This window comes from Oenanthe melanoleuca, chromosome 23 (assembly GCF_029582105.1).
Source record: "Oenanthe melanoleuca isolate GR-GAL-2019-014 chromosome 23, OMel1.0, whole genome shotgun sequence".
NCBI lineage: Eukaryota > Metazoa > Chordata > Aves > Passeriformes > Muscicapidae > Oenanthe > Oenanthe melanoleuca.
In genome coordinates, this window is record NC_079356.1 from 5,221,959 (window position 1) to 5,247,850 (window position 25,892).

At 48.6% G+C, this 25,892-nt stretch overlaps 1 protein-coding gene and 1 long non-coding RNA gene across 3 annotated transcripts; one reads left to right on the forward strand and one right to left on the reverse strand.

Annotated features, from left to right (window-relative positions):
• Window positions 1-1,058: 1,058 nt before the first annotated feature.
• LOC130262144 (uncharacterized) lies at window positions 1,059-12,330 on the reverse strand. Its single transcript, XR_008842070.1, has 3 exons — window positions 11,904-12,330; window positions 4,723-4,869; window positions 1,059-2,231 (listed from the first exon to the last, which is right to left on the reverse strand). It is a non-coding gene; the product is annotated as an uncharacterized LOC130262144 (long non-coding RNA).
• Window positions 11,972-25,095, forward strand: NIPAL3 (NIPA like domain containing 3). 2 transcript variants are annotated; one of them, XM_056508971.1, is made up of 12 exons: window positions 11,972-12,054; window positions 13,346-13,712; window positions 15,285-15,353; window positions 15,440-15,611; window positions 15,715-15,774; window positions 16,331-16,476; window positions 17,101-17,197; window positions 18,213-18,348; window positions 18,917-19,005; window positions 19,722-19,785; window positions 20,686-20,780; window positions 21,235-25,095. In XM_056508971.1, the coding sequence occupies exons 2-12, from the start codon at window positions 13,614-13,616 to the stop codon at window positions 21,432-21,434; spliced, it is 1,227 nt and encodes a 408-aa protein (XP_056364946.1). In that variant the 5' UTR covers window positions 11,972-12,054; window positions 13,346-13,613; the 3' UTR covers window positions 21,435-25,095. The 2 variants fall into 2 exon arrangements, with proteins under 2 accessions (XP_056364946.1, XP_056364945.1); XM_056508970.1 differs by lacking the exon at window positions 11,972-12,054 and adding an exon at window positions 12,085-12,485.
• The last annotated feature ends 797 nt before the right edge of the window (window positions 25,096-25,892 follow it).

Genomic DNA, 25,892 nt, shown 5'->3' on the forward strand with positions numbered 1-25,892 from the left:
GACTCGAGGATGGTTTTGGCCAAGGTCTGTCCCCTCTGCAGCCACTGTGTCCAGCTGTGTCACCAGATGTGACAGCACTGCAGAATTGCTTGGAGGGGTCCCTGAGCAGCTCCAGGCACAGCCTGTGGTGGAAGGATTTTGTCACACACATCTGGGGACATTTCAAGCAAGTGAAAAGGAAATGCCCAGTTTGGATTCTGCTCCCAGGAGCAGCTCTGCCTCTCCCTGTGCCCCATATGTAATATTCAAACTCTTTCCAGCCTGTGCTAAAACTGCCTGAAGCTGCTTCATCATCCCCTGTATTTTTTAATTAATCCTCTGACCAATGAAAAGCAGGGCCTTTCCTCCTCCCTCTTCTTCATCCTCTGCTTTTCCTGGCCATGTTAAAGGTGGACCTGAGGCCTGTGAGTGAGGAGGAAAGAGCCCTGGGAAGAGGATTTGGAAATGTTGGAATGTGTCAGCTTGGTGAGTTTTGGATTACTTCAGTGCTGTTTGAGGATGGCCTCTAAGATGAGGGACAGATAAGCTGAAGCTTTATCAGCATTTGGGATCTCTCCAGCACTCCTTCCCTTCAGATCACAAACTCCTTCTTCAGCAGGATGGCTCTGATTCAATGTTGATTCTGTGAGTCCTCCTAGAGCAGAATTTCAGCTCCAGTTCAAACCAGTCCCACCAGGACTCCCCCAGTGCTCAGTGTCACCAGCTGCAGGTGCCCTGTCCCCTGGCAGGTCTGTCCCAGCCCAGCTGCCCCTGCCTGGCCCTGGGGACAAGCACAGAGGTGTCCCCTGGCCTGTCCTGGCTGTCCTGGGGCAGCCCTGCCAGTGGGGACAGTCAGCTGTGCTGTGCAGGACAGAGGGCCCAGGCAGCCCTGGGCTGTTGTGTGCACACAGAGTTGGGTTTGGGGAGCTCTCAGCCCTCAGTGAGTTGCTCTGGGAGTCTGATTTTGGGGTTAACTTCCTGCCAGATGAACATTTCCCCATCTGAGCCTCAGTTCCTCCAGCCTGACTCGTGAGTCCAGCAGCTCTGCTCCTGATTTCCAACAGCAAAAGCCATCTCAGTTGTAACCTTATATTCTCAGCAGAACAAAGATGAATTTTGCTGGATTTTATGGGGTTCTCTTTCCCACATACCCATCCTAGGTTTTGCAGGGTGAGGCCCACGCTGGCTGCAGCTCCCCGGGTGTCTCTGCGGGATGAGTGTCCCCTCTGGGGCGGGGTGGGGGCAGAGCCGGGCGCTCTCAGCGCGCTCCGGGCTGTGCGGGGCTGATCGCGCTGCCGGGGCTCAGTCCCCAGCCCTGCCCGCACAGGTGGGTGTTTTGCTGACTGGCTCAGTATCGCTCATCCCTTCCAGCCAAGGCGAGTTGCTGCGAGGTTGCGTAAAGCGGAGCTCCCAAATATGTGAGAGCATTCCTGACTCCTCGCCCGGAGCCCACCAGTTCCTTTTGAAGATTGAGATAGGAGCGATGAAGGCGATTTTCACCCCGAGCACCAAAGGTCGTGTGAAAGCTCCGAGTGTTTTGCAAAGGGCTCCCTCGGGAGCTGCCAGGACCCTGCTCTGTGCTCAGAAAGGTTCACATGAGCTGCTCTAGGAGCTGGGGGTGTGCCAGACCCCAGTGCCCTCCCTGAGCCAGCAGGATCTGCCCCCTGCCCTTGTCCCTCATTCCCACCCTGGTCAGGACTGATTCCCCTCCAAGGTGACTCCAGCACTGGCACTTCTCAGATGAAAACACAGAGCAGCTCATTGGTTGGTTTAATTACTCAACATCTACAAAACTGGAAGCTTTCAAACCAATTGTAGTTAATGATCATCTTCCAATCCTTAGAGCCCAGCAGCAGTAATTAGCTGCTGTGAGGCAGCCCTGGCAGGCCAGCACAGGCCTGCTCATGGTGAGCAGAGGCTGAGGGAAATCCTGACGCAGGAATCCCACTCTGGCATCCCAGCTCTGCTGCTCACAGGCCAGGAGCTGCTTCCTCCCCCAGCCGGGGAGGAAGGGAAACTTCCTGAGTGCTCCTGGTGCAAAAGTGCCCACAGAGACGGAGATGCATAAAAAGGAGCAGCAGGCTGAGAGCTGAGTTGTGCAAGAGCTCTGGTATCCCCAGTGCTGGGTGGAGGGCTCTGCTCCTCACTTCTACAAACAACACCCAGTTTCTGTGTCTTTATTCGTGCTTATTCACTCCTTGCATCATCGGGCAGGCAGCTGGGAGCTCAGTGTGTGGTGTGGCTCTGCAGGGCTGTGAAGGGAAAAACAGCATCCTGTGTTTTGTTAGGACACCCACGCGTGTCCAGGGCTGCCCTGCTGCTGTGCTGTACTGTGCTGGAGGAGAGGATTCAGGGAAATCAAACCCTGCCTGCATCTGTTCATAAGGGTGCAAAACTTTAAAAAATCTGCTGAGGGTTCCCCCAGCTCTCACTTACTTCCCCAGGTAGTGCCTTGGATTTATAGAATTAAATTTTGGGTGAGTTGAGCACCAGAACCTCCCAGACTCAGCTGGAAAGTGGGCACAGAACCAGAGCTCAGTGCTCACAGTCAGGGATTTACCTCAGTGAGCTGAGAGTTGTCTTGGCTGCACTTCTGAGGGGGAGTCCTGGGAATGCTGAGCCCCAGCTCTGAGGCAGCCCAGGCATGAACTGCTGAATAACCAGCCTTTGGTAAAGCTGCTGCTCTGTGTCAGCCCCCGACTGGCTGAGCTGTGATTCTGCCTCCCTGTAGCTCTGCTCTTTGGGGCACAGCCCAGAGCAGCTGTGTGCTCATGCATGGGTGTGGCATTGCAGGGTTTCTGATCCAGTTGCTATAAACTGATGAAAATGAAAGGGGGATTTCTCCACAACCTGCAGAAAGGATTTCTTTCCATCCCCTTCCTCTTTAGTTAATTTGTAGGTATTGTGGGCCTGCAGTCCAGCCTGACCACCCTGGCCTGGCTGTGCTCCTCTAAGTGAGGCAGGCAGGATTTGTTGAGCCAGGAGCTGCTCTGGGAGCTGCCAGGCTGGGACAGGAGCTGCCTGGATAGCTAAATAAGTGAATAAGTTTTCCTGGGGTTGTGTTGGATAGGCATATGGTATTTAAACTTAGTACATTAACTGAAGTTACTTAAACACTTACTTTAAGTTGGCTAATTGACAAATCTGTACTACTAAAAGCAAGCAAAGCAAAAGCATAAGCATAACATATAATTTAACTTCATATTTTCCTTTAACTATTATCTACCAAAAAATTCTACAATACTACTGATTCCCCCATGGAAGAGAGGAATTCTACAGCTGGAATGTGTTGTACCAACAGTCAGAGTGATGTGAGTTTTACACACACACAGAACTCACAGAACCTGTTTGTCCAAAGCCCTGACAGTCAGTGATGCTTTAATGGCTTTTACACTGCAAACATACTTTTATTTTTTCAACCTTACCTTTAAAAATAATATTGTAAAATATGAGCTAGCCAAGCTGGACAAGGAGCTGGACTCCAGTGAGGACTCCAGAGCTGCTGTGTGGCCCTCAGGGTGATGCTTAAACCTTCTAGACCAAAATCTGGGAAATGGAAGTGCTCAGGACAGCCTGTGATGTTTGTTGTGAATACCTGGGGTTGCCATGGTCCAGCCTTGCACAGACCTGGCTGCTCCCCTCTGCAGACAGTGCTGGAACAGGGCAGTGATGCCAAAGGACCCTAGCTGGGAGCCCCTCCTGCTCCCCCACTGCCTGGGACAGCAGAAGGAGCAGGCTCTAACCCCAGCAGCTGGGTGTGGAGTGTTTGTGTGTTTTCTGATAACACAGGCTGGGCATCTTCCCTCCTCATATTTAATTTGCCCTTTCCTCCAGCCCTCTGTCCTTATCAAATTGCTCCTGGCATTGCTTCTCTCCCAGCTTCCTTTCCCCCAAACCCCTGATACAAGATCCAGCTGCTGAGAGATGTAGTAAAGATTTCCCTGTTGGGTAAGGAGAGCCCTGGGCTTTCTCATGGGCTCATTCTTTTCCACAGTCAGGAATTTATTGATGATCTTAATCTCAGGCCAGGAGACGTCACTGCATGGTGACAATAAATGTTTCTGAACAATCTGCTGATGGATTTATTTGTCTTCCCATGAGGATCCCAAGGGCTAGGAGGGCCTGGGAGAAGGGAGTTTCTGTTCATGCCTTTTCATTGCTCTGAAATGGTGGCAGGATGGATACCTGGCAATGGCAGTTCTGGCTCCCAGGCAGCACTTTTCCAAGCCTCTCTCCAGCTCTCACTGGGGAATGGTCAGGTTTTATCCATCCACAGCCTTGGGATGCTGTGCAGACATGAGTGTCCCTCACCATTCCTGCCCAGGGCTCCCCAGATTTGGATGTTTATCCTCAGTGTTCCTCTGGAGAGAATTCAGGCACAAAACCAGCCCAGCCTAAAGCCTCTGCCTGGGATATGAGGAATCTTTTTCCAGGTCAGGTGTGCTCTGGCTTCTTGCTCCATGCTATGGGGACAAGAAGTGGCCCCCACATCCCAGGGTGGTGCAGGTTTAATTACTGTTTGTAAATGTCTGGGAGATCAGCTGATAAAGGGCCCCTGATGCACTGCTCCAGGCTGTTCCCAACCCACACTGCCCTTCCAGGCACTGCCACCTCCCAGCCACTTCCTGGGGACAACAGCCCTCCCCTTTGGACCAGGACACAGTGGGACACTCTGGGATCACCCTCCTGGGATGGATTTTTGTGTATCCCATGGCAGTGGGGTGTCTTCCAGGCTGCACTCACCTGGAAAGTTGTCTTTGTTTCCCTGGTAGGTTTGTGTGACTGAGGCTGCAGACTCTGGAGTACATCTGGAGTAAATTTGTTGTTCTTTTTTAGGTGGGATGTCTGTGACTGTTTTTCCCTTGGTGAGGGAATCCATGTTGGGATGACCTACAAGACAAACAGGAAAGGGATGTAAATAGCAGCCCACACACTGAGGAAGGAGAGTGCACCCAGCAGGGAATGTGAGAAAGGAAAGGAACTGGTGGGACAGGACCCTGTGGGGAAGCTGCTGCTGGACTGGAAAAGTGCTGGGCAAAACTGATTTCCAGGGACACTGATAAGGCAGCACTGAACTCAGTCCTGAGCACAGGAACAAAAGCACCGTTAGCAATTTCAGGGGATCAAACAGGAGAGCTCCCTGTTGTGTCAGATGAACTCTGTGCTCACCCCAGGTCTCACCCTCAGAGGGCAAAGGGCCAGGAGATCTTCTGGAGCTTGGTTCATTATGCACCAGTGTGGCTTCTCCTGAAGCCTCTGGCATTTCCAGTGTTGTTCTGGTGATTCCTTACAGCTGCTCCAAAGTCCCAGGGTGGTTTTTGGATGGTTCTCCCAGCAGAGGTTCAAAGGGGCCATGGAAGTGTCCTGGATTTGTGTGTGAAGATGCTCCATGGGGGAGCAGAGCCAAGGCCAGCAGCACCATCCTCCCTCCCAGCTCCACGCTCAGGGATGTGAAGAAAACCATTTCCCAAATGTTTCCAAATTAAATCCTCTTGTGGTTTGGGCCACAAACACTGCCAGGGCAAAAGTGGTAATGCTTTGCTTGCAGAAATGCTGAGTTTCAGAAGGGAAAAGGATTTGAGATGCCTTTGAATTGCCTTTACCTGTGGGTGATGACCAACAAAGGCAAACCCACATTTCAAACCCTGCTTCTCCCTGTGAGTGGTTTCAGCTGCCAGCAGCACTCACACCAAAATCTGGGAGAGCTTCCCAAGGGTGGGAAGGGCTCCCTGACACTGCCCAGGACACTCTGGCAGGAAATATCTGTGTGTGTGACTGCTGTGTCCACAATCCTCCATCACCTCTGTGTGTCTGATTTTGTTCAGGGCCCCTGATTCCAGGTGGGAATTGCTGTCCTTGCAGTCAGGAGCCTGTGGTGCTAAAGGTTATGGGAGTTACCCCAAATCACAGAATAGATCTCAGTGAAATGGGGACAAAATCCTTCAGATTGCCAGGATGAAGCTTCACCTCCTGCAGCCTCCTCTGGGATTTAAAGCTTTCATTGCTGACTGCTCAGATTGACTTTCCTAATGGACTGTAATGAGAGGAAACCTCTGATGGCCAGGCCTCACTCAGTGTTGTGGGAGTGTCCAGTTCAAGCTGGAGAGGAGAGGGATAAGAAAACCTCTGTATTACACATTCAAACACTGACAGAATGATGCTTTTCCCCCTATTTTCCCCTTGTTTCCTGTGGCAAGCTGGTAAAATGCTGGGATGTTGAATTGCCTTTGTTGTAACACAAAGTTTGGTCCCAGAGCTGAGGATGGCTTTGAGGTCTGCTTGGACACTTTTTCCTAGTTTCTCACTCCTTTTTTTTTCCCCCCTCAATTTTAATCTGTCACTCAAAAACAGATCCTCCAGTGACTACACAAAAGTTCCTTTTTGCTGAGTGAGAGCAGTGACCACGAAACTGCAGGATCTGTCCACCTTTTTCTTCTGAGATATCTCTTTGTCTATAGCCATAAATTATCAGCCACTGCCATCTTTAAATAGATAGTTTCCTGTTCTGCCTCTTGTAGGTTAGATATTATCTCCCCCAGTAAATCATGAGTCAGTGATTAATTCAAGAAGGCCGTTCCCAGAAGCAAATTCTTACAATGTTAAAATTAATACGATGCAGAGCCATTATACCATGATAGAGAAAATAATTATGGCCTGCAAACCAGTTTAATCAACAGAGAACATGCTGGGGCAGGTGCTGAGCCTGAGTCACTGCAGCAGAGTTCAGAGTGCCAGTGCAGGGGCTGTGAGTGAGCAGGACTGTGGCAGCTGAGCCCCAGGCCCGCTCTCTGCACACCCAAACTGGGAGGGAAAACACCTTTGCTGATGTGTAAATACCATCAGGTGACTGTAAAAGCATGAATTGCTTCAGGAGGGTGCAGGCAGCCAGGTAAGGTGTCTCAGCTGGTGAGTGGCAGCTTATTAAGCTGATTAAGTTGTGTCTTCACTCGGTGTTAAGCAGCTCTGCAAAGTCATCACATGTTCTGGAGTCTGCCTCAGCACAGGGATGGGGCTGCTCTAGGAGCAGGGCCAGCTCACTGAGGAGTGGCCCAAAACTGGGGGAAAAACTCAAAAACTCTCTCTAGAAAACCAAAACAATCCCCAAGCAATCAGAGCTATAGCAAGACACCAGGAAAGGGACAAAGCAGCCCAGGAGGTGTGTGTATGTTATTACAAACATCTGATAATGGGTAATGACACTCGGGGCTCTGTTAACAGCTCCCACATCTCAAAACACCCTGAATTCCTGTGGGTGAGGGCTTACAACACCTGCTGCAGCCTGGGCACCTGCAGGGCTGGGCAGCAGGCACAGAACAGTTAAGTGACTTGCACAAGGGTGAATCAGCAGGACTTGAGGAACTCAACCTAAGGCAGGTGCTGAGCTGGAGGAACTGGCACAGCTCCCCAGCAGTGTCCCCAGGTGTGACCCTGAGCCCAGCAGTGTCCCCAGTATCACCTGCCAGTCCTTTTTTAGAGTTAGGGTGGCCAGAACCAAACCCACCATTCCAGCACCACCAGTGCTGGTATTATGGGATTTCCTGTATTGCTTTTCAAATCATGGATTTCATGCTTTAATTTTAACTGTGCATTGAGGTAGGTGCCTTCAGAGTTTCCAGATTTTGATCCTTTAATGCAATCTTCCCATTGCATGGAAAGCTGAGTGATTCTGGGGACGAGGAAGATCAAATCTCTCTGCTGTCTACAGAGCAATTTGTATAGACTGGGAGCCACAGCACATGTAAAATCTCACCTGTAATTTCTGAGCTGGGCCTAATTAGCAGCATGTGGGCAGAATGCTTTATTTGCAGTACCACACCTTTGCTGTCTCTCTTCTTTTCCTGGGCTTTTCAAAAAGAGGACTGGGCAGGATTCTATTTATAGAGCCAAATAAATGCAGCCCTGCCTGTGTTGTACGTGATCCCTCCAGCTTTTCAGATGTGGCCCCAAGCAGGGCTGAGTGCTCTTCATGTCCCACTTCTGCCAATCCCAGTGGGAATTGGAAGGTCTGGGACCATAGAAGATAAAAGAAACAATTTTATAGTAACACAAAAGTGAAATTATTCCAGTGTGTAGCATGGGAAGAGCTGATCTTTAGGAACATTGTAGAACTTCATTATTGGTCTTGCCTGCCAGTTACCAATGGAAAATACTCTGGAGGTGCCTTGGTTCCTGTCCTGGTGATTTGAGAGTTGGATTCTGGCAGTGATCTGATGGCCCCTCCTGAATGGCACAGGAGGCAAAGAGAGCAGGGCAAGGTCTGGGATGGAAGAAAGAGGCAATAGGCAGCTGGGGCATAATTCCACTCATCCAGACACAAGGATGAAGGGATTTAACTGTGGGAGGAGCAAGAAGGAGCAGGGAAGATGAGGCTCAAAGAGGGGCAATGGATGAACCAAGGGCTGATGAAAAACTCCATCCAGATGGAACCTGTGCTTGGCCACAGCAACCCTGGAATGACTCAAACCCCTCAAGGAACAACCAGGAATGGCTGGGAAGGGAATGGAGGCTCCTGCTCTGCTTGGCCTCACAAAAGGCTGAAGGGAAGAGTGGCAGGGAGTGGGCAGGCAGTGCTGGCTGCTGCAAGAGGTGCTGATTTAGAGTGAGATCACAGGGAACTCCTCCTGCTCCTTTCCCTCCCTCAGCTGAGCTGCTCCTGGCTGCATGCATGGACAAGTGGAACAGTGCTACTATGGTGCTAAAAATAACAAACCCCAAATATGAGCCACCTCCAGAAAACTGGGAGAGCTTTGCAAGGAAACAGGTCCAAGGAATCAGTCCCCAGTTTTGTGTGCACTCACAATTCTGGTGGATTCAGCCTTTCCTGTAAAAATGCCCCGAGTAATCAAACAGCTGAGCACAGATCATCGTTTCCCCTTATTTTTCTTTGTAGGAAAATGCTTCAGGACCAAAATTTGAGGTGTCTGATGCAACTCGGTGAATTTCAGCGGAGCTGCTCTGACTTGGGCTGCTCCAAAATGACAGGAGATTTCTGAAGATGTGGTCTGAGGGCTCATCTCCAGGGATCCTGAGCCTGCTGTTCCTTATCAACAACCAGAACCAGAACAGAGCCTGCACTGCCCTGGCCATGGGTCCATCTCCACATGGCCCTGCCATGTGCTTGAGGTTGTCCAGCCCATGCTCTGTGGCCAGCAGGGTTGTGCTGAGGGAAGCAGGACCTGCCCAGTTCTGCTGGGGCTGTTTATTAAAATTGCAGCAGGTTTCCAGAGCAGCTGATAAAAAACTGCATCTGCAAGCTCCTTCTGCCCTGGTGCTGCCAGGCTTGGCTGCTGCTGCCCAGCCTGGGAGGGCTGGATGCAATCCCTGCCCAGCCAGGGCAGTTCCTGATTCCTTCCAGGACAGCACGTGCCAGGGAAAGGCTCTGAGCCCTTCCTGTGCATCCAGCTCTGGGTTTGGCACATCCATCATCACCTCGGTGCTGCTGAGGGTAATTGGAGATCAGGCACCTCCACACCCTTGGAGATTCAGCTCCTGCACCTCAGAGTGCCCTCAGAGTGCCTGGAATTGTGTTTGGGTGATGCAAGGGGCACTGTGCTGCCAGGGAAGTCCAGAGGAGCAGCTGCCAGCCCCACTGGCCTGTGTGCAGGCAGGGGTGAACTGGCACAGTGACACAAGTGGGTCAAGTCACCTGCTGGGTGTTCTAGGTCAGGCACTGAGAGGCAAACAAGCTCTTTCCACTGCCTAAATTACAAGTGGGTAACGTCCCGTCCTGGCATTTATCCCTGACTCAGTGTGCTCCAGAATGGCTGAGGGGGACACAGCCAAGTCCTTCAGGTGGGGGAAACCAAGCCAGAGCCCCCAAAAGGTCTGGTGTTGATGGATCCAGAGCTTCCCCTCCTGACCTGCTGCAGGAACTCTCCTCCAGGGATGAAGCCTAGGAGAGAAGCAGCCAAGCCCTTGTGTAGTTTGTGGTCTGGCCTCCTGCCCACTCTGCCCTTCAAGCAGGAAATTCTCAAAGGGAAGGGAGTGCTTTGTGAAGCTCCCTGCTCTGCTTTAGTCACAGCTCAGCATCAGGTCAGCTGGCACTGCTGGAAGCTGACCAGGCAGACTGATGGCGCCTACACAAAGTCTTTAAGCAACTTCTCCACCTTGATCATTTTCCCCTCATCTTTTTTTTTTTTTTTTTGTCCTTTACGTCCTTGATTGCTGTTATTCAACCCTGAGATAATGCACTCCTGATATCACTGAGATGGGAGAGACAAGCAAGGAGCAAGACATCAAAGGAAGGAGAAGAAAGAGAAGATGCCAAAGGCAGGAGAAGAAAGGGGGGAAGATGCCAAACACTGCCTTGATTTACCTTCTTTACATACCCGGCACTGAGTTTCAGAAATCCTTATGTACGTAATTTTGGCAGTTCTGGGGTTACCAGACAGTGGGAGGTTGTGGAAGGGCATCCTCCTTCCCCCAGCTGAGGAAGCAGCTGCGAAGGTGCATCCAGAAAGCCCAGGAGGCCCTTGGCACCTGCGAGTGTTGGCTGGGCTTGAAAAGGAGCCGGGCTGGGAGCAGGATGGGAAACGCTGCGGCTTTAACGCATCTTTCTGCTTCCCTCTGCTGGTGGAAGGAGGGAAGGAAGGAAAGAGGAATTCCTGAAAATCAAGGATCCACGGGAAGAGTGGTACAAGGCAGACAGAGGGGTCCCCTGGGGTGTCCCTGCACAAGGATTAACTCCACCGAGTGCTCTGAATGTGCACGTGAAGAAATGCAGCGAGTGAGCTATGGGGAGCTCAGAAACTTGGGAAAAACAGGGCCAGAGCTGGTGGGTGGGAGATGGGGAAATGGCACAAATGAGGTGATTTATCTGGAGTAATTTCCAGGCTTAAACCACTAATATTGCATTACCATTTCTCATTCTGTTAGCAGTTGTGATTACAAAGTTAATTTAATGACCGTGATCTAAACTTGGTTGCTATTCTTGTCTTGGATCATTATCAGTGGCAAAAAAAAACCCTCATAAAATTCAAACATTTTTGTTACTCACTTGGTTATACTGAAATCCCTTTGATTAACACTTAATTTTTTTTTTTTTTTTAATTTCTCAGTTTGAGATCACTTTCCTGTGGTGTTTATAAGGACTGGAGAAGTCTTGAGACCTAAAAGGAACAGCCAAAGATAGCAACACTGAATATGGAGATGCAGGAAACATGGGAACACAACAGCAGCTTTCATTTTAAATAGGATGTGTAAGATAAAGGCAAGTCCAACATTAATGCAGTATTCCCATCAGTTACTCTTTCATTTCCCTGTTTTATTTAAATAAAACCCTTGGAAGCACTGCTGTTGGTGAATGTTTTGCTTGATAGCATTTCTTATTCCCTTGTGCTGGTTTATCCCTAGAGGAGGAATTCTGGACCTGGAACATCTCTAACCACAGTGGCTATAAATAATTCCATATATCCCTCGATTTGCTCCAGTAACAAACCCTGGCTGTGCTTTGGGTGGAAAACCTTGGCGTGGTTGAGGTTTTCACCCTTCAGCTCTGCACTCACTGTGCTAAGTGCTGGTTATTTTCGGGACGTGGCACCGAGTGCTGCTGTTCTGTTTGAGGTACCTCGTGCTCCACAGCATCCCTGAGCTGGAATCCGGTCACAGAATCCAGTGTCACGACTCGGGGCAGAGCCGCGATTTTGTTTCTAAGCTCAGTCACAGCTCTGAACGAGGCTCCAGAGCTGGCCCAGGTCAGCCATTTGCTGTCTGCAGTGAGAGAACCCGGGGCTCGTGGGGAGAGGAGCCCAGGTGAGGTATGAGGTGATGCCCTGTGGTGATGCCCTGAGGTGAGGGCACCACCGGAAGTCGCCTCACGGCCCAGCCTCGCCCAGGCTGGCGCGGGGCGCGCTGGGAACGGCGGGAAGCACTGGGGAGACCCCGATCCTGCCCAGGTCAGGTGTGCGGTCTCTATCCGCCCTTACCTGCCGGTACCTGCCCGTCCCTGCCGCTGCATCCCCGGCCCTCGGCGGCACCGGGAATGCGGACACCCGGTTGCCGAGACAACAGCCGCCTCAGCTCCTCTCCAATCACCGTGCCTGTTACTTTGACACTGCAGCAGGCGCCCAATCACAGGTGAGCTCTCAGCGCCACCGCGGCTGGTTTAAGGTGGCTCGGTGGAGGCGGTTTGTGCATGCGCCTTAAGGCGGCTCCGGCTGCTGTTCGCGGCACCGGGAGCCGCACACACGGGTCCCACCGGGGCAAAGCAGGGAACAGAGCGGGGTCGCGGTGTCCCTGCTGCTCTCCCTGCAGCTCTGGGCCGGGGAGAGGCCCGGAGCTCCGGGCGGGGCCAACCGAGCGGCGGAACGCGGCTCCTTCCGCCCGGCCCCTCAGAGCGCAGCTTCCATAGGCCGGAGCAGACCCCACCTCCGGCGGCAGCCAATCCTCGCGTGCGCCTTGGGGCCGGGCTTTGATTGACAGCGCTGGGGACCAATCGGATGCGGCGGGCAGGAAGCGGCCGCGGTGCTCGAGCAGGACCCGGAGCTGGAGGCCGAGGCCAGGCTGGGGTGAGCGGCGGGGCCGGGGAGCGGCGGGGCCGGTGGGTTTCGGGGCCGGGGAGCGGCGGGGCCGCCTCCGAGGGGCAGGGGAGCGGCAGGAGCGGGGCCGGTGCTGCGGAGGGTTGCTGTGAACACCCCGTGCCCGGCCCGGGGGTGTCTGGGCGCTCTGCGCTGCCCGGGCTCCCTGCCGATGGGAGGGGGATTTGCTGCCCCATCCCCTCACAGATATTTTGGGTTTTTTTCCTCCGTGGCTGTTGTGCCCCCACGCTGGGCTGCCCGAAGGAGGGTGAGAGGGAGGGTCCCGCAGCCGGGTGACCCCGGGCAGTGTCGGGGGCTGGGGATGCTCAGGCTGGGAATCCCGGGCAGGCGAGTCTCAGCCCGCCCTGATCCCTTCACTCGGGGCTCGGTGCTGCTGCTGCTGCTCCCCGAGCTCTCTGCGGTGCCTTCCACACACCTCCAGCGAGTTTGGCTCCGAGGAACTGGGGCTGTGAGGAATGCGGACCGCTGGCAGGGATTCTCCCGGTTTGACCTCTCTGCTCGCTGTCATGCCCAGCACGTGGGCATGGGGTGACTCACGGAGCGCTGCTCCCGAACAAACTGGAGCAGGGAAATGAGAAGCAGGGCTTGGAGGACTCGAGAGCCTTTGTGGTGCTGGTAAATGCCAGCTGAGTGTGTCACCCCTGGGGCACAGCCAGTTCACAAGAGCTTGTAAAAAAAAGTCTGAGTTTCTGTCCAAGGCTTTCTAAGAAGACATTTAAAATCTGCTTTCCTGCTTTATGTGCAGCTGCGAGTTTGATTTGGGGGTCTATCCTTCACTGCAGGATTTATTGGATCTAATTCTTTGCTTTTTATTTCTTTTTTCCCCTTAGGTTGACTTTGAAGGAATATAACCCTGCTGTTTCACTGACTGGGAACAGTGGCTCATCCACCCTCCTTCGTGCCTGTGGTGCCCACCCTGAGACAGGGCAGGGGAAAGGAAGCAGCAGGATTTGTTTGTGCTTCCCTGAACTTGCCCAAGGGAACAGGATGGATGGCAGGGAGAAGTTGGTTCCAGCAGGCTCCGAGTCTCTTCTTTAAAGAGAACTTCCAGCATCAAAAAGGCTGAAAAGCAAAAAAAAAAAAAAAAAAACAACCAAAATGGAAGGAGGCAACAGCCCCAGTCTGCAGCTTCAGCAGCTCCCGTTGGCCACAGCAGCAGTTTCTGTGCAGCCACACACAGACTCCTTCTCCTACAAGGTCAGCTTCCCATCCCAGCAGGGAAGTTTCCATCCCCAGAAGTCCCTGATTATTGGAATGAGATGATAATTATGCTGCTTTTGGGTTATTTTCTGCAGAAAGGGCTCTGTCTTTGTATTCAGCCATTCCTGGGGTGTCATATTCTGTGCATAGTGAGAGAAAGAGAAATTGTCTGCAGAGCTGAGGAGCTGGAGGAAGGTGTGGGTGTGTGGGGATGTTTGGCTGCAGTGATTCTGACAGGTGCCTTTTCAGCCTAAGCCATGCAGCAGTAACAGAGCAAAGGTTCTGGTTTGCTCTGTGCACTCAGGTGTTTGAATTCCAGAGGGGTGAGCCCACATGGGGCTGGAATTCCTCTTTGTTCTCCAGCTGGGAACAGATAAATTCCCTCTGAATCCCTGATTCTGAAGATGCTCAGAAAATCTCAGCTAAAAGGGTTTTTTTTTTTTTTCCCTTTGAGACCACAGTCCTGGGCTTGTGGAAGTGACCCAAGTGCTGTTGCCCTGAGGCTGTCACAGCCCAGAGAACTCTGCACTGTGGTGACACAGTGACATCCTCCTGCCACCTTCTCTGTCTGTCCTGAGAACTTCTCTCAGGTGGTTTTGAGTGAAGTTATTTGGGGTAAATCTTATTTTTGTGCATTCTGATAAAGAGGTTTTTATTCTGCTGCTTAAGAATTTGAAATCTGGAAGTTCTTCTGTGGATGAGAAATTCAGGATTGGTCCATTTATTCATATTCACATCTGAAGGTGAGCTGAGTTATTCCAAATCAATCAAAGTAAGGACTGGGCTGAAGGAACAGTGCTAATGACATTTAATGAGATTTAGGCAGTTTTGGGAGCACACAAATGTTTGGTGGCCTCAGGTTCTTCTCTTCAGTCCTCCACTACATCTCCTTTGTGACTCAGCCTGCTTTACATCCTTTCTTTATTTCAAATTCCATCTTTAGAGCGTGAGAATTGTTGCTGAGCTGTGAATGCCAGTGCAGAAGAGGTTGGGAACTGGCTGGGAGCTGTCAGCAGACTTTGGGAACAACTGGTTTATACAAAAAACTGCCTCAAATCTGTGATAATTGGTCTGCCTCATCACATGGGCTGAATTAGTGACTGAACCTGCAGCTGTCACAAGTGGAGAAGAGCAGGGAAGCAGAGGTTCCTGATCCATTCTCTGTCAAATTCCAATAAAATCCTCATAAATTAGTTTTTCAAAGGAAAGAATGAGTGATGGTGTGAGGGTTTTTTTAGCCTTATCTTCCTCCTCTCTGAGGAACTGCAAACTAATTGAAGTCTCTTGGAGAAAGTGGCTGTTGAGTCTTATCTTGCACCTGAGTTCACAGCCACAGCTCTTATCTGAAGTGCCCCATGTCAGTAGGAAGGGAGGAGGACAAACAGGTTTTATTTATTTATTATCTGTTGGACCAGATGACCTCTAAAGGTCCCTCCAACCCAGGCTAGTCCATGATTCAGGAGTGGTTTTAAAAGTCTGTTCTCCTCCAGAGTGTGCAAACCCCTCTGAGTTTCTTGGCTAAATTCAACAAATAAATTCAATAGTTGTGTGTTCCCTCTGTTTTTTCAGGAGAACTTGATTGGGGCACTTCTGGCTATTTTTGGGCATCTTGTCAGCAGCATTGCCCTCAACCTCCAGGTGAGTGCCTGAAGCAAATACTCATCCTGCACTGCAATAATCAATCCAACATGACAAAGCTGCTCTATTCCTGTTTTCTTGCCTAGAAATACAGCCACATCAGGCTGGCAGGCTCCAAGGACCCCCGGGCTTACTTCAGAACCAAGACCTGGTGGAGTGGATTGCTGCTGCTGCTGCTGGGAGAGCTGGGAGTGTTCTCCTCCTATGCCTTTGCTCCCCTCTCTCTGATTGTGCCCCTCAGTGCAGTGTCTATTGTGGGTAAGGAGGAAGGAGCCTGAGTGTGCTCCAGTGGGAGATTCCTGACTCCAGAATTCACTGTTTCTCTCTCCTTTTCTTTTTTTTTTTATTTTTTTTTTCATAGCTAGTGCAATCATAGGAATTATATTTATTAAAGAAAAATGGAAGCCCAAGGAATTTTTGAGTAAGTTCCACGGTTTCTTTTCATTTTTCCTTTGTTTACCATTCATCACACACAGCAGGGCCCCTCAGGAATTATAATTATAGGGATGGCAAGGTCTCATTAGCACCTCTTGGACTAAATGTGTCATCTCATCTACTGTTTATTCCAAATGGATTTTTTTTTTTCCCTGGCTTATGGCAAATCCCCTGAACCTCACAGAATTTAGAAACAGGCTGAAGCTGCAGCCCTGATTCTGCAACAGGGAATGAGCTGAATTCCATGAACATGGAGGTGTTTGCAGAAGTGGAAAAAGGGCTGTGGGCAATGGCAGGCAGGATCAGCCCCAGATCTTGGAGCTTTCTTTATTCAGCAGATATTTCTTTATTTAGCAGATGCCACCTGGTACCAAGTTTGTTCAGCTCCCACACCCCCCCTGCCCCTGGGGGCTGCAATATTTGGGAGGTGGGGCAGGAAGGGCACCCCTAGAGGAAGAGCCAGGTGGTGCTGTGGGATGAATTCATTAACTCCCTGCATGCCAGCCCCTCACTAAGCCTTGCTGTCCTGCTGTGCTGCCCAGGGCGCTACGTGCTGTCCTTCGTGGGCTGTGGCCTGGCAGTTGTTGGCACTTACCTGCTGGTGACGTTTGGACCCAACAGCCACGAGAAGATGACAGCAGAAAACATCACCAGGCATTTAGTGAGCTGGCCATTCCTGCTCTACATGGTGAGGGGCCATGGAGGGTGGGGAGGTTTTCTCCTTGGGGGAGTTTCATTTCCAGCATTATTTTTCCTTCTGGTTGCTAGCAATGTTCGTGTGTTCACTCAGGAACCTGGCACAGTTGTCCAGGTGTCAGACACATGCACAGCTCCTTTTGTTTCTTTGAATTCTGTAGGATTCAATGTCTTTGACTGAATATTTAATGGTGCCTGAATTTGGGGTTTTTTCCACACTGACTTTCTCTGGACCCACAAATTTCTTATTGAAAATCCCATGAAATTTGTGTTGTAATGAAGATAATCTTGGCCATTGCCCCAGGATCACTTGTGGAAGCTCAGAGCAGAAAGCAGACTGAGATCTCTCCTGTGAATATTCAGTCAGGACTATTTGATCAGCTGCTTTACCACAAATCCAACACCAGAAGGGCCCTGTGTTTCCTGTTCTGCAAGAGGCTGCTGAATATCTCCTCTAACTGCAGCCTAAGATGATGCTGAATTTGGTCTATAATTGTGTGGGATCCCCATTTCCCTTTGATTTGCCCTATTCTAATTTTTGATTGGCTCAGAATCTCAGTTAATGCCAACCCCATGTGCTCTGCATCTCTAATATTCTCATTTCTCTCTTTTGTAGCTTGTGGAGATCATTGCTTTCTGTCTGCTCCTGTATTTTTACAAGGAGAGAAATGCAAACTACATTGTCATTATTCTCCTGCTGGTTGCTTTGCTGGGTGAGTTGATATAGACTTGTAAGATCTTTAAACAGTAAATTGAGGCATGCAGGGGATTATATTGATTTAATTAATGCCATGAAATGCACTAATTTCCTCCAGAAATGTTCCTGGAGCTGATGTTTTGGATCTTGTAAACAACCCTTGAATAATTAAGGCTTATTCCCCATCAGACAAATAATCTGCCAAGCACAGAAATTGCAGGTTATTTATTACTGTTTTTAATTTTAATCTGGGCACACAAAGAGTGGCATTCAGTGGGTAAAAGAGAAGATTTGACCTACAGGAATTGTCATAGCTCTGCTCAGATTTGCTGTGTGGTTAAAGAAATGAGAAATCCTCTGCCCCTCCAGCTTGTCCCTGTGAAACTGAGTCCCTGATGATTCTGATATCCCACTCTGGGATCCTGCAGTTACTTTTAATTTACACTTTTAATAATTTTTTTTTTTTAATAGAAACTATAATCAAATAAACTTTTAAAAATATAAGTAATAGCAAGTCTGCCATGCTGAAATCTGTGTCACAGCCCTCAACTTTTGCTGTTTATGCACCTTCAGCTCCTGCAGTGTCTTTTCTTTTACTCTTTTTGGGTTTTTGAGCTGTTTGGGGCTGGATTTCAGTGGTGCCTCAGAGGCTTCATGAATTACAAAACCAACTGCCCTAATTCTGAATGGCCCAGCTTTCAAGAAAGGAAAACTCTTCCTGGTTCTTGTTTTGGACACTTCCTTTACTAACCAAAGCAAATGGAAAATTGTATCCTCCCATCAGCTAATTGCACACTACTCTTTAAACACTGACAAAAACAGCAAATGCTCCCAGTTCTGTGGACACTGATAGAGAAGGGTTCAGTGATTTCTTGGAGCTTGCAGTGGTGGCTTTGTGAGGAATAAAACAGGCAGAGCTGGTGGCAAACAGGGCACTTTGCATCCCTTGTTGGGGCTGGCAGGAGCAGGGGCAGGTTTTGGGGTGTGGGGTTGTTCTGCAGCTGCCCCAGCTGAGTGTGGTGCCCCCCCAGGTTCCATGACTGTGGTGACAGTGAAGGCCGTGGCTGGGATGGTCCTGGTGTCCATCCAGGGCACCCTGCAGCTGGACTCCCCCATCTTCTACATCATGTTGGTGTGCATGATTGCCACTGCCATCTACCAGGCCACGTAAGGACTCCTCTCTCTGCCTGCACTTGGGTGGGGGGTGGCTCAGGAGCTGTTTGTTACTGTGCCAAAAATTAAAGTTTCAGAGAATTATCCATTCTTTCCTGTGATCTGTCCCAGCAACCTGGGTGGTCTTTGCTTTTCCACAAAGTGACACTGCCAGGTGGTTTTCATGCCACCATTCAAGTATTTGCCAAACAATTTTAGGGCTGAAATGGTGGCCAGTCAAATGCAGTATCTGTGCACTGGCTAAAATCAAAGTGGTGTTGATAATGTGTCTATTTTTAGGGTTTTTTTTCCCTTTGTACTTGCAATAACATAAAAAGCTGGTAGCAGCAGGGATAAAAGGCTTCTCAAAATATGAGGGACACTCTGGCCCTAAGGTTGGGCAGTAATTTCAGTGCAGCCACAATCCTCCCTCTTCTGTCCTTTTTATTCATTCCAAGCCTTGCTGCTGCTGTTCAGTGAGAAAAAGAATGAATTTCCTTAAATTTATGCATCACTTTTGAAAGGTGTTTCCAAAAAAAGGCTCCTTCCCAATCAGCCCCTGTTGCCTGTGATTGTGTTGCAGGTTTTTAGCTCAAGCCTCCCAGCTCTATGACTCAGCTCAGATCTCCAGCATTGGCTACATCCTATCCACCACAGCAGCAATCTCAGCAGGTAACTGCACAAACTTCTCTAAAAAAAGGCCAAAAGATTTTGGAAAGTAATTATCCTGAAGAAGGTGGATACTCAGCAATATGATGACTTCTATTTTTTTGTCCTCTCTCATCTGCAGTGGCTTTGTTTGGGTTTTTTTTCCCCTTTCTAAAAATAGGAATTATCCCATTAGACTGTGTTAAAATTTTCTATTCAGTTCTGTCATTTGTTTAAAGTGCAGGGGAATTTATATTTGAGACTGCTCCTCATTCAATATGTGTTCTTAGATGTGTAGGTGAAATGTTTCCTTGTTATTTATTTTTTACTTTATTTTCTTTACATTAAAAATGTAAAGAGCAGGAGGCAGAACATGTGTCCTGCTGCCAGCCAGGACACCAAGGACACTTCTAGAGGTTGGAGCTGGTTGTTGTTGTTTGGGGTCAAAAGTTTGCATCTTTTTGTAGTTAAATCAAATTTGTTTCATCATTCCAAAATAGTCCCTCTTGTTTATGCTGCACAGGCTCACTTGCATCTCTGTTAGTGACACCAGCAGAACTATTTTGGTTGTGAAACTCAAAAAGATTTGTCAAGAATTTGTGTTAAAATAGAAATCAGGACACCTATTTTAAGCTCATTAAAAAACAAAGGTGCTGGCTATAAAAATAGGAATCCTGCCTGATGTGGGTTCTGGCTGAAGGTGGAATTGGGAAGATGTAATGAATGATTTTCTTTTCAAGGAGCAACTTTTTACCTGGACTTCATGGGTGAAGATGTTCTCCACATTTGTATGTTTGCACTGGGGTAAGTGCTCCAGGTCTCCTTGACAGAAAACTGTTGCTTCATGTGACTCAAATTTTAAAAATACAAATCTGCTTTAAAAATACCTCTCTGTTAGAGGGACAAAGTCTTGGAGAAGAGAAAAGGCTGAAAGCATTTTCTCTGTCAGAGCAGAGAGTGGCCCTTAGAGCTCAGTGTTGTGCTTGGAAAAATTTGTGTAACCCTTGGTAATGCACAATTACACAACAATTAATCACTAAATCCTGGGGATCAGCTTGGGTGCTGAGCACATGGCTTGGTTTTCAAGCTGCCTGCTCATGAATCTGGAAGAATTGTAAAATAATCCAAAAAAACCCTCTCTAGGAACTTTGTTTCAGGTTTTGCACCTTCTCTGAACTGTGTCTGACTTCTGGAGTTTTTAGAGCATGGAGAAGGCACAATGCAGATCTGATCAGTGAAACATTTCCTGTGTAACTCAGTGTTTAGGGGTAATTAGCTCTCCATAATCAGGGGACATTCTCAAATGGCTTTTAGACAAGTACAGAAAAAAAACCCAGACAATTGGGAGATGATTGTTCTGAACTGCACCTTGCTCTGTAACAATCCACATCCATGGTTGGTGTGTTTACTGGGGGCCTTGGAAAGGTCAGGCTGCTAAATCCTGGAATTCCATCAAAGCAAAACCAAATGTTGCTGTGCTTCCTTTCCCCTGCAGTTAGTCAAGGTTAATTAATTAACATGAAAACTTTTCCCTGTGCTTGATAGAGAAAAGATGAAGTTGTGCTGGGGATGTTCCAGTGCTGCTCAAGGGGGCTCAGCTTGGACAGAGCCCTGGAATTCTGACTTGGCAGTGCTTGAATTCTGGGTGGGATATTCTGTGCTCTCCCTTGCCAGGGATCTCAGTGATCCTTTCTCCTCCCTCAGGTGCCTCATAGCATTCCTGGGAGTTTTCCTGATCACAAGGAACAGGAAGAAGCCTGTCCCCTTCGAGCCCTACATCTCCATGGATGCCATGCCAGGTAACCAGAGGCAGGCTTCATCCCTCTGTTCAGGCCTGGGCTGCACAGGGAGGGCTCAGGCTGTGCCTCTGGGCAGGGCTGGGTGGTCAGGCAGTGTTACCTGGGAATATGAACTGCTTTGAGCATGGATTGGGATTGGTACAGCACGGAGAACTGGTTTTGGGGGATGGCTCAGAAGTGAGGTAGAGGAGCAGCAGTTTCCTCTGGGAAGCACAGCTGAGCTCTGGGTGAGCTGTGTGGAAGATCTGCAGCACTGGATGGATAACTGAGAGCCATCCCTCATTCACCTGGAGCTTCTTTGTCCATCAGCTGCTCCAGTGCTGAGCACAAACCCATCCTGTCTTTGATTTAGCACCCGAGGAGCTGATGAGCCTCAGGGACTCCTCATTTCCTGGCTGAACAGACAGCAGGAAAAATGCACTTTAGTCCCTAATCCCCAGCTCTGCTCTTGCAGGCATGCAGAACATGCACGACAAGGGGATTGCAGTGCAGCCTGACCTCAAAGCCTCTTTCTCCTACGGGGCCCTGGAGAACAACGACAGCATGCCAGAAATCTACACCCCAGCCACACTGCCCATCGTGCAGGAGCAGCACGGACCCAGGGGAGCCTCTGCCCCTCCCTACAGGGTGCTGGAGCACAGCAAGAAGGAGTGAGTGACCTTCAAGGACTGATCAGAGTCGTCAGCAGTTTGACCTTTATTTATTTACCCGTTCAAATAGCAGCAAGCATAAAGCTGACATTGAGAAGAGTTTTGTCTGGAGCTGAACTTTCCAGGCTGATTATAAAATAAAGAACTTTTTATAGTTGGGAAGTTGAAAGCACTTGGCAGGAAGCAGATCCCAGTTGTGCATGGAACTCTGCTGGCTGGGAGTGTGGAATGATGGAATGGTGAGTGCAGCACTGTGGAAGTGATGAGAGAGGAGATGCTGTGGAAGAGAAGTGACTGTGCAGTTTCCAGCCCTGCTGGGAATGGTTTTATCTCCAAACAAGTTTTCAGGAGCTGATCACAGAGAGAGGAGGACAGGATTTAATCTTTCATTTACAGGGACTGTGACAGATTTCCAGGAAGGCTCTAAATCCTGATGTGACCACAGAGCTCCACTGACACAGCAATAAATGGAATTGTTTTGAAGCACCACCACTGGAACTTGCTGTGTGTTTAGAGCAGCAGAACTGGTGAGAGTGAAGACTTTGAACACTTTATCCCTTTAACCCACCAATTCTGGGCACTTCTGTTCTGGTGTTGAACATAAGCACTGAGGATGGGGGTTGTTTATAGAGGACCACTGGATTATGTGGCTTAGAACAAAGATGATTTGCCAGTTTTCTGATTTCATAGCAGGACTTCAAGTTGAATTAAATGGTGCAGAGGAAGCACTATAAAGGATGAGGGTAAGGAGAAATGAGAATGATGTGACTCTATTTGGTGGGGAATTTCTGTAATTTTGGACAAAATCTAAATTCTTTATCATGTTTATTTATTTTCTTTCTGATAGAGGCAGGATTTCCAACTTTAGTGGTCCCAACTACTTAAAGATATTGAAGTTCCTTAGTTCAAAAGCTCAGTTCAGGTGATGTAAGCTGGGGTCCTCCCCCCTTTATTTTCTTTTATAAAAAGGAAAAACAAGACTTGTTTTTTTTATTGTGGATGGCCTGAGAAGTTGCACAGCCCAGCACTCACTGAGGCCTGTGAGGATAATGGAGCTTTGTGTACTTTGATATTTATCTCTCCAGCTTCCAGGAGATGGCCAGGAGCTGATACTGGGGGAGAATGGGGAGCTGTCAAGTGAGGAGGACAAAGTGCAACATTCACTGGTTATCCTGGCACTTTGATAGCACTGGCTGCTCTAAAATTGGGGTATTTTGCTGGGAAACTGAATTTTAAGTCCACTCAGTGTTGCTTGGGTTGTCTGTACAGTAGAGTCTCCAGGACCCTGTAACTTTATTTGAAAGGAAGAGTGCTCATGTTCTGTGTATTTTAAGTGATTCCCCCAATACCAGGGAGTTTGGGACTATCTGAGATTTGGAACAGTGTCTTTCTGAATATATTTATTTTTATTTTTATTTGTTAAATTGACTCATGGCCAGTTTCTGTTCCCACTGCCAGAAATTCCCAACAACTCCTCTGACCTGTACATGATTATTCCATGTTCTTGTAAATGACAACAGAACTGTTCCTTTGCATTTGTTTGCTCTGCCAGCTCTGCAGACTGATTCAATCTGGCTGTACTTTGGATTGCTTTGGCATTTTTGTGCAGCTTAGAAGAATAACCTTCCCCCTGCACAGGGGAGGTGTCCTGGGGCTGTACCCACATGTCTTCACCAGATGGGCACAATTCAGATCTTATCAGTGGCATCCCCTGCACTGGAACTTAGGGAACCTCAAGAAATAACAGCTTTCCTTTCACCCTCAATACTTTATTTGTGATTAAGCAAGATAAGGATGTTAATGGGCTCCTGCTGCCAGAGCATTCATCACTGGGGTGCAGTGACACTGATTTACTGCCTTGGGATGTGGTCATCGATTGCTGGTGAATTTATGGGCAGCTTTTGTTCATTAACAATGCAGAATGAAGCAGTGCAGGGAGGCTGAATGGGAAGGGCACAGGAATTCCTTATCTCTTCCCATTTAATCAACTTGTTCTGACCTATTGGTTCTGCAGCCACAGAACACAGAGTCTGAAAAGAAGCTGTGCTACAGCACACACTTGTTCCATGGCAATATTCTCTGTGCTTAATTAGGGGGTATAAAATAATTCGTCAGAAGGGTTTAAATGTTTGGCTGCTGACATGCAGATCAGGATGGTTCTGTGTGTGACAGTGCAGGGTTTAAACCCAGCAGGAGCACAGATCTGCACAGTGCCAGGGGACAGAGCTGCTCTGGGCTGCTGTGCTGCTCTCTGGCTGCTTCAGGCCTGGTTTTGCTGGTTTTGCTGTAAACTCCCCAGTTCTCCTGAGCCTGAGCCCAGTTCCTGACCTTGCTCCCTGCACAGAGCCCTTCTCTGAGTGAAACTGCCCCCAGCCACAAGCTGAGCTTTTGTGTCATTGTGTGGGTTTGACCCTTTCTTTGTAAAGATTCTAAAGGCAAGTCTTGCTCCAAAGCTTTACATAACCATGTTTTATTTGCACAGTCTCTGTGTGCTCAAATAATTCTACTTAATAATGACAGTTCCCTTTACCAGCAGCCACAGAGAAATCTCCCTTTGTTTGCTTCTGGAAACTTCCTGCCAAAGGCCTCCACTGGAGATGGTGTCTGTTTCTATAGCACATAAATCACAATATTTTTGATTATTGTGCCACAGCAGTGGAGCCTGGGGTGTTCCTTGGGCCTCAGCTCCATGACTGATGTAGGGGTAGGACTGAGGGGCTGCACCTCACTCCTGATTGCTGCTGCTGTTCAACACTGGAATCTTAAAGTGGGGTTGGTTTTGTTTGTTTGATTGATTTTATGCACTTCCCTCTTTCTTGCTTTTTCTTGTAGTCTTCCAAAAAATGTTATTTTCTGCTCTTCAGCCTAAGAAAGGGCATGAGCAGGGCCCAGAGAAACCAAGTATCTTGTTTAAACTTGACTGAAGGACTTTGTGCTCTCTCTGGTTCTTTCAGGAGTGAATTCAACTCCTCACCTCCCTTTTAGTGCAGAGAAGCTGAAACACCTCACACTGAGCTTTTCCCAGAATATTTGTTAGTCTGAGGTGACAATGGCCATGCCTGGAATTGCAGCAAATATTTACAGCTGAGCAGCACAGGAAGGTTTAAAGGAGAGGAGCCCTGTGCCACATTCCAGGGTGAAATATTGAGGTGTTGTACAGCACACTCTGATCTGTGAATGTCAGCACTGCAGGGCTCATGCAGGACCCTGCACATGGCACAGCACCCCCAGATTCCCAATGGGAAGGATGTCTCAGCACCAGGAGCTGTTCTGGCACTCTGGTGAAGGAGCAGCTCCTGGGTTCATCCCTTGGCTTCTATACCCAGTGTGAACTGACATCTGTTACCTCCACCCTGTGGCTTCTGGATGCACAGAGCGCTTAAAAGATCCTCAGTGTGTATTTTATGTGTAACTTAACTCTGTGGAGCACAGCTGAATGTATAAAATGATCTGCCTACACCATTCTCCTTTCACCTTAAAATGTGTAAATAAATCAAGCTTTACACTCTTGCACTATAAAGGACAATTGCTTCATTTTTCACAGGCAGTGTTGCATGACTGTTTAATTCTATTTGTCTTTCAGGTGAGACAAATGAAACCAAACTTTGAATAAAAGATTGTGGTAAAATGAAACTTTGAATAAAAGATTGTGGAATTCTATGGAATTCTGACTTGTTCCATTCTCCTGATAGAGGTTTAATTGAGCAAAAATGTCTTGGGAGAAGTTAATACAGGATTTAGGTGACTAAAGTGTGTATTGAAAGAGCTCTGTGTCTGTTTTTAACAGGATGCTTGTAAGTGACATGCAGATTGTTACAGCATTACTAATGCTCCCAGTTTCACAGGAGTCTCCACATATTTGGGATCAGCTGTAACAAAAATGCAATTCACTTTTAAAACTTCATTTTACAGGGCTTCAAAATAATTAGCATTTAATATTTTGGAGAAGAGCTTGAAATCGTGATCCAAGGAAGGGGGAGGAACAAACCCAAAATCATTGTATTTTTGGTGGCCTGACTAGTGATGTTTTTTACTGAAATTTGGCTTCTTTGAGACATCCAAACCCTCTGGTAAGAGCTGGGAATGCTCTGCTGTGGGAGGTGTCATCCCTCAGCCACAGGGCACCGTGTCTGAGATACAGGACTGCAGTAAGAGAGACAGAAAAGTGGCAATTTAGCTTAATCGACTGCTTGCCGACCTAATTAACACTCACCAGATGGGTTTGCAGTCCATGGGGAGAAGCAGAGGATACTTTTAATTAAATGTATCTCTTGGGGTCCCAAACCACAAAGGGAGAAAAGACAAACAACCCAAGACCAGCCTCGTTGTTGAAATTCACTGAACCCCTGAATTCTAATCCTCAGAATTTCTGATAAATGTGGTAGTACTTTGTTAACATCCACCATTCAAGGGTTTGTGGGTTATATTACAAGTGTTTAAGTGCTGATACAAAGATGTGCCA

Coding starts and splice junctions, on each gene's coding strand:
- NIPAL3 (XM_056508971.1), top strand. CDS start 13,614: ATGGAAGGAGGCAACAGCCCCAGTCTGCAGCTTCAGCAGCTCCCGTTG. Junction 16,477..17,100: donor GGCCATTCCTGCTCTACATG/GTGAGGGGCCAT, acceptor TCTCTTTTGTAG/CTTGTGGAGATCATTGCTTT. Junction 19,006..19,721: donor CACAGCAGCAATCTCAGCAG/GTAACTGCACAA, acceptor TTTCTTTTCAAG/GAGCAACTTTTTACCTGGAC.